The sequence below is a fragment of the Hirundo rustica genome, chromosome 6, assembly GCF_015227805.2.
Source record: "Hirundo rustica isolate bHirRus1 chromosome 6, bHirRus1.pri.v3, whole genome shotgun sequence".
Taxonomy (NCBI): domain Eukaryota; kingdom Metazoa; phylum Chordata; class Aves; order Passeriformes; family Hirundinidae; genus Hirundo; species Hirundo rustica.
The window spans coordinates 56,236,374-56,244,592 of NC_053455.1; the positions used below are offsets into that span (position 1 = coordinate 56,236,374).

General features: G+C 45.4%; 1 protein-coding gene across 1 annotated transcript; it reads right to left on the reverse strand.

The window, feature by feature from the left end:
• Positions 1-445: 445 nt before the first annotated feature.
• On the reverse strand, positions 446-1,902 carry C6H11orf91 (chromosome 6 C11orf91 homolog). The gene is made up of 2 exons (XM_040065937.1): positions 1,548-1,902; positions 446-513 (listed from the first exon to the last, which is right to left on the reverse strand). The coding sequence occupies exons 1-2, from the start codon at positions 1,900-1,902 to the stop codon at positions 446-448; spliced, it is 423 nt and encodes a 140-aa protein (XP_039921871.1).
• Positions 1,903-8,219: the final 6,317 nt, after the last annotated feature.

Here is an 8,219-nt window from a genome sequence, read left to right on the forward strand (position 1 = left end):
ACGTGAAAGTAGGTTTTTTAAAGCTGGTTTAGAGGCTTAGGACTTCTGGCCATAGCTATTTACTCAAAACTGCACTTAGTATACTTAACAAAACAAAACCCAGCCATATTTTCTATTGCCATTTCTGTCTTTCCCAGCTACAGATATGGACTGCTGGGAATCCTGACAAAAACAGTGTTAATTTCTTAGTGTTTTTTAAGAAAATATTATATGCTTCCTGCATAAAGTAATTGGAGAAAAACAAAAAAAACTTAAAATACACAGTAGTGTTATCAGTAAAAAGTACCAGAAAAAAAATACACTAAAGAAGTCAACAATATGCTATATTTGGCAGGAGAACAGCTCATAGTGAGTAGAAACCCAATACTGAAGACCCATTAAAACACTCAAACAGTGGCAGTGGCAAAATATCCAGCTGAAATAATCCTCAATATGTTGGCGGACATTACTTGAGGTTCTGCATTGCTTTCATGCTTTGTATCTTCTTTTCTTCCAGTGCCTTCAGGATTTTATCTAAACAGGAATGAAACATAACTTTGTCATTAATGATGTCTTTAATAATATACAATACGTTTATGTAAATCCAGTAATGCGTTAAGCAAACTAATAATCCTTACAATGCCTCGGCTAGCAAGCACCTGAAAACTAGAGTTCCTCAAACTAGTAGATATTAAAAATAGAAAGAGGTATGTATTGCTATAATGAAGGGAAAAATATATGCAAACTACCAATCGGAATTTCTTTAGAGATCTTCCTTGGAACCCAAATAGCTGATGGACATTTTTCCTGTGTTCTTGTAATCTTTGCACTCCTGAAAGTTTCCTGACTGGCAGCCCGTGGCCTCGCAGGAAGCGATGAGCATCAATTCCTTACAACCTCACCACTGGAACTCTCATCATCATCATCATCTGCTGAACTATTTTATTCCCTGCATTTTCTTCATGGCCAACAGGCTGCAAAATTGAAACGCCAAGCTCACTTATCATTTAACTGGAGGGTTTTCGTGTGGTTGGTGGTTTCTTTTGGTGGGTGCAGGTTGTTTGGGGTTTTCTTTGGCGGGGGTGGTGGTTGGGTGTGTTTTGGTTTGGGGATTTTTTTGTATGCCGCCAACTATCTGCGGATAGTTTTTGCACATCAAAGCTGACGTACAACCGCAGGGTCTCATTACTACTCGATACATTTTGCATGTCCGATCTCCCTCTCTCTTGACTGGTGCCTGCCCTGGTTGGTTTTTCTGTTGGCACTTAATGACTTCGGGGGTGTTTTGTTCCTTCGTGCGACATTGACCACACACTTGGGACTCTCTAACCCGCTCCCTGCGGGCAGTGCCCGGGGCGCCTGACACGGGACAATGGCTTCGCTCCCGCACGCACCTGCGCTGCCCCTGCAGCGTCCCCGCTCCGGTTCTACGGCGCTGCGGGGCGGGGACACCCCAAACCCGCCCCACTGGCATCCCTCCTTGGGGGTCCCTGCCGGGGGCAGCCGCTGCGGGCGGTGCCGGTGCCGGTGCCGGCTGCCCGCACCGCCCCGCCGGGACGCGCACGCACACTGCCTGGCGTCGAAGCCGTCGCCGACGAGCGCCGCCAGCTCCAGCTCCTTGAGGCGGATGCCCAGCTCGCACATCTCCTCCTGCAGCTGTAGCCGGGCCAGCTCCGGGAGCCGTCTCCCCATCTCCCCGGCCCGCGGCGCTCCCGGCGGGCAGCAGAGGCGCGGCGGCTCCGGCACCACGGGAGCGGGCAGCGCGGCGTAGCGGGGCGGCCCGGCCGCGGCCGGCAGCGGCTGCCACGGCCAGCACAGCGCGGCCAGCGGGGCCCAGGCGCCGCCGGCCGCCCGCGGCACCGGCTCGGTGCCGTGGAAGTGCGGGAAGTACAGCGGCGGCCACGACGGGCGTTGCACGGTCATGGCTCGGCGTCGGCGCGGCCGCTGCCGGCCGTTGTCCCCGGGACCGCCCGGCGAGACCGGCGGTTGTCCCCGAGGCTCCCTGGGACAGCCCCCGAGGCGTCCCGGGACAGCCCCGCCGTTGTCCCCGAGGCGTCCCGGGACAGTCCCCGCGGCCGTACCCGAGGCTCCCCGAGAGAGCCACACGTTTGTCCCCGGGACAGTCCCGCGGTTGTCCCCGCGACTGTCCCCGGGACAGCTCCCGCGGTTGTTCCCGCGATTGTCCTCGTGGTTGTCCCCGGGACAGCCCTCGGTTGTCCCCGCGGCTCCCCGGCTGCGAGAGCCGCCCGGGCTGGGCTCGGCGGAGGCTGTCCGGCCGGAGGCTGCCCCGTTCCTTTCCCTCTGCTTGTTTCTGCTTTCCTCGACCTCTCCCCAGCGCCTTCCCGGTCTTCCTGTGGAAGGGCAGGTGTCTCACCCGGCGGTTTTGTTTTTGGTACTCTGGAAGTAGCATTGGTTAAAAGAAGCGAGGAGAAGCTCACTTAGGAGCTGTCCTTAAAGTCTTAACTTTTAGAGATTTGTCTTCGAGGCTGCACGTGAAATAAGCCAGATACTGACGATGGAAGGATATTGGTGATGAAATGAGGGGGAAAAAAAATCATCTTCAGGTGGTTGCTTATGGATAGCCGGTGCTCTGCATATCTGATGCTCAGGATTATGAAGTTGTGGGGGTTTTGGTGGGTGGGGATAGGTGTTCCCCTACTCTCCAGAATTTTCCATTTTGTTTGTTTTTTATTTGAGGATGAGACCTATCATTAGTACTGGTTGGTGGCTATTTCTCTAGCTTTACTTCTTTACATTAAATATGACACCTCTCCTCCAGAGCTAGGCAGCAAGTGAAGGCATTGCTGATTGCTTCTGTGGAGCTCAGAGCAGGCCAAAAAGATCCTCTCAGGCTTCCAGCAGGAGGACTTTTGGGAGGGATTCAAGCTGATTTGAGGTATTCTGGATAACCCTAGTAAGGGAGGTGCTGTACCAGTTGATAAGGTATTGATGACTGCAGGGGTTGTGGAGGTTAGACAGGACCAGTAAATTCACTTAAAATGAGGTGAAAATCCCACTACTAATGCAGCCTTGAGCAGATTTTGACAGTATGCAGCCCCTAAGGGACTGCTGTATTCTCTGGAGTAAATTCCATTTTTCCAAGCTTTCCCTTGACTCAGATTTTCTAGAAGCAGAACTTCTGTGTACTTTCAAGTGCAGTGCTCTGAGCTGTGAGCCAATGCTGATGTGAATGTTTTGATACTTGTCAGATCTACAGATGCTATCTGTCACCGGAGTGACAGTCAGCGCCCTGAAAAGTGGTGGGGACAGACAAAACAGTCACTCAGTATTTTATTTAAATGTGCAGTGATTAAATTAGCTCAGAGTTAGAGCTGATGCATGCTGTGTTTGTTACATGCAGTGTGCTGACATAATTAAAATTCCAGTACCAGTGTAATCCCGGCACAGGCTGTGTATTTTGTAAATGGAACACATGTATTTGAAACAAACACCGGTCAGATGAGAAGCCTGATAACAAGATTCTCTCTGGGCAGCCTGTTCCAGTGCTCGGTCACCTGCATAGTAAAGAAGTTTTTCCTCCCATTTGGGGGCAGGATCACCTCCCTGACCTGCTGGCAGTGTTTGGGGGTAGAGGGAGGGAAAATGCACCACAGGATACCATTGGCCTTCTTGGCTTCCAGGACACACTGCTGGCTCATGGACAGTTTTTTTGTCTACCAAGATCCCCAGGTCTTTGTCCACGGAGGTGCTTTCCAGCAGGTTGGCCCCCAGCCTGTGCTGGTGCAGGGGGCTGTTCCTCCCCAGGTGCGAGCCTTTGCTGAATTTCAGACAGTTCTTTTCTGCCCATCAAGACTGTGATGCGATGAGAGGTGAGAAAAACCGCTTTTAGCAAAGGTACAAGTGCCTCTTTATAGCATTACACGTTGAAAATTTGTCACCAAAACTGGGAACACTTAATCCCGTGTTCTGCCTGTGGACAGGCTGACCATAAATGATACAAAGAGTGGAGTTTTGGGACGAAAATTGTCAGCGTGTGTTTCTTTGGCCAGCAGTTGCACCGAGGTGAATCAGCACAGATAGGATCCAGCAGAGGGAAGCAAACGCACACCTGGTGGTGTGCCACAGTTCAGCACGTTCATCTCTGTGTGTTTAAGTGCTGATATTTGAAGTGCTTATGAGAGTGCTTGTTTTGGAGAAGCAAATCTTTTACTTATCTCGCCGGCAAAGTCTGTAGTCACAGTGTTCCCTCCACTACTTCTCCAAATACAAGCATAACAGCTCCTTGAAAGGCTTTGTTAAGGATGGTGAATTGAAATTATGAAGTCTGAGGGCAGCTAAAACATTCTCATATTATTGGCAGTAGTGGTTAGACTGCAGTGTTAATCACAATAACTACTGATACGCAGAAATGTTGAGAGTGTGTGTGTGTGAATTCATGTTTTCACGCAGGTTGCTCCAAGTATCTGTAAAAGCCACAGAAGTTACAGCTCTTCCCCTTTTACGATAACTTTAGATGTCAGTTAAAAACCCCCAGATTTTCTTCTTTGATGTATCATGAAAGGTTATTAGCAAAAAGTTGGATTTAACATCTAATGTGTTTAAAATGTATACTAATAAATCACATTGTTGCACACAGTCGAGAATTGTGCTGGTGATCAAGTATGAATATTCTGTCATCTTTTCTTTTTTAGTTTAGATTTTTTTTAGGTGAGTTTTCTTTTTTCCTGCCCTTTATAGTCGATTTCATTGTATTGGAGTTCCTGGTTGGTCCAATCATATCCTTTATACCAACTTCCCTCTTTCAGCTCCCAAAATCCCAGCCTTTTTTGCCTGTCATTCAGATTCTCCATCAGAAATTGCTGTATTTTCTCCTACCCAGGGGAAAAGCTTCTAAAAATCTCTCCAGGAGCTGCTGTGCCGTACTCCCAAAGCCTGTCTGCAGGTGGTGAGCTGGGACCCTGCTGCTCCCCTCGTTCCTTTCCGCTGCTTGTGCTGCTCTTCTCTCACCTTTGTGACATTTGTGGTGCTGTTTCTTGATGAGAAGAGCCCCACCCTGTTCGTGAACGATTGTCCCGCCCCTTCATTTATCCCTTGTTTCCGCTTGAAAAGGTGTTGGTGCTGTTCCACCCAATCCTGACTTAGACGTGTGACCTCTACCGCGGTGTATAACAGGAAATGTAACAATGTTATTAATTATCAATTACAAATAGAAATGTAATATTTATTTATTTATTTATTTATTTATTTATTTATTTATTTATTTATTTGTATTCATTTCTATATTAATAACATGTGATTGTTTTTCCTGAGCTCGTCCCGGTTTCACTCTGTAACCTGCAGGATTTCTCAGGGGAATTGATTCCAGAAGGATGCCACTCCCTTGCCCGATGTGTGTCTGGCCTGCCACCTGTCACATCGCAGTAATGCAAACCAAATATGAAGTGGGCTGTTTAAAAAGTCTCAGAGCATTTTGCCAGCAAACTTAAAATTAACAGAGAGCAACTAATTAACAATTATACAATTTGAAAGAAGTGCTAATTAAAAAGTTTTTTTAAGAGATGAATTTTCAATTGAAATACAAAATCAGCCAGAGACTTAGTGCCTGAAATAGAAATTTGGACTGATTAGCAGAAATGCAAAAAAAAAAAAAAAGCGCTAGCTGTGTAAGAAATGAATTTTTAATTTTCTCTTCAGGTAAGTCTGTGCCATGTTTAGGATCTGAAGAAGTTTTGCTGTTTTGGCTAGAAGGTATAAATCAAACTATTTTTTCTGTAATGTTGCTTTAGTCTTACAGTGTTTATGGTTGTGTTCAATCACAAAAATTGGAGAGTTTGGCAGATGAGCCATGACTCTGCCACTGAGTTCATAATGCCTGCATAATTTGAAGAACACAACAGGAGGTGAGAAACAAGAAATTTTCTGGGAGACAGGAGTTGCTTAAAGGCATTCAAGTCTGGTAACTGGGGAACGTTTTTATGTTTTGCGGTTTTTCTCCTCTTTGCTATTCTGTCCTGTTCTGTGCAGCGTTGGGGATGGGAATCTGGTGGCTTCAGGAGTGGTTCAGATGTTACATTTCTCCCAGACAAAGTGGAGCAGGGTGCATAAATGGTATAAAAGCAGCATTAAGAACTGACCTACCTGCAGCTTCCTAAAAATTTCTCATGAAATTCCTTGGGTTTATGCATTTTATCTTCTGCATGAGTACGTGATGGAGGGTGATGGAGAAGAAATGAGATTATTTTGATAGAGCAGTGTCTGCGTATTAATTGAGCAGGTGAATACTTTGATTAGCTGTGCTTGCATCTGAGTTACCGATGGCTGCTTTTTCTTTAAACATGAATCTTTGTCAAACCCTGACGGTTCTCTCCAAATTTATCTCTAGAATGACCTCGTTTCTGAAATGTAATTTTTCATAGTCTGTCTCTATTCAGGAGACTGCGTTGTTTTAGTTGTGTACTTGGCAAATTTAGAGGAAATAATGAGACCTCCTGTGAAATGAGAAAGCTGAATTCCACTGAGCTTTAGACAAGAGATCTGGGTTCGGTGCTACTGAAATGAGTCATCACAGCAGGTGAGGTTGCTCAAAAAAGGCACAGTTCACCACATAAAAAATTAAAGAGATCCCAATCCATGCCAGCTTTGAAATAATAGAACTCATGAATAGTCCTGAAGGCAGACTCACATCTTGCTCCTGGCTGCTGCTGTGCCACACTCCAAACACCTCCTGAAATTCCTACTGTAGACTCATTTAATCTTTGCTCAATAAGCACTACTAGTGTTGACAACAATAAAATTTACTTGGGAGTATTCAAGTGGGTTGCATATTTTGTTTTGTTTTCCTGTTTTGAATTGAGAGGTGTTGGGAGAGAATCCACATGGCAGCCAAATATTTTTCTTTGTGTCTTGGGAATTGGCAGTGTCATAGATCAGTGCATTTACAGATGGTGTGATCTATAGGTCTCAAAATGTATTTGGGTGGCTTTGTGCATCTAAAATTCAAATGGATTTCACTGTGAGTATACATATGCTCATAACTTAATTCAAAGGGACATTAACAAAAAAGCCTTTTCATGGATCTGTAAGATTTGCTCTTTAATAGTTTACACTATAATTTGGCACTAAGTATTGTGCTAAAAGCTCACCACATCTTTAAGGGTCAGCACTGTGCAGTGTTTTTTCAGAACTGTGGAAGTGTTATCGGCATGTAAAGTGAGGTTTCTTCCCACGCTTTGCGGTAGTTTCTGCAAAAGATACTTTATCCTGGTTACCCTCAGGATTAGAAGTGCTGCAGTTTGGAGATGCAGGTAGTTTATAATTATAGCATCAGAGGAATGTGAGTGGTCTCTGATTCACTGGTGAGTCTCTTCAGAGCTGCAGCCTGTCCCATCAAGGAATGTGAAACCCTGTCAGCAAGTGCAATCTTTGCTACTTACATTAACTGAGGATAGTGAAGGCTGCCTCGTACCAAACATAAAAGCACAGTGATTGCAGTTGAAGCTGTATTATAATGGTACAAAGGGTTTCATTAAGAGTCATTTTTATCACACGGCAGAGCAGAAATGTCATTCCAGTATTTCAGGGCAATAGGCCTTTGCTCACTCTTACTGGTGCCATGCATTGAGGAAAGGAAATTATGAGAAAAGTAGCATTTTCTTTGAAGCCAATTAAGTCTGCTTTATTAAAGTGTCCAAACAAAATGTGTGGTTCAGGAACAGGAACAGCAACTGGTGTCTGTTGACTGATTGTTTAACTTTCCTCTATTATCAGCTTAACTTTGCTTAAAATATATTTTCCCCGAAGCATTAATATTTCTAGGGCTTTTTACTATTTAGGCAGGTGTGTTACTGTAAATTTTCTGCTGCCTCCTGTAAAATTGTTTTCCCGTCCCTGCAATTGACTCATTTGGACAACAATTCAATGGCCTGAAAGATGAGCTTTCAATTAATCCTTAGCCACCTCTGCTGTTTTCTTACTTTCAGTACTAAATGATAGCAAAAGTGTGAGCAGGTCATCTCATTTAGGCACATTTGGGGGTAGAGGGAGGGAAAACACAGTGAATATTGCCACACACTCACGAAAATATTAAAGGAGGCAGTTGTTGGTGAGAATGATTTAGAGGGAGAAATCAGAGCAGGGAGGACACAAGGAGGACCTTGTGGATAGGTGTCCTGCCAGGAGCATAAGGTGCTGCTTTCTAAAAATCAGGTATTAAGGCAATCTGGTATATTCCAAAAGGGAGTGGAAATCACAAGAGTTTTCCTAAGACTTAAGGCTGAGTC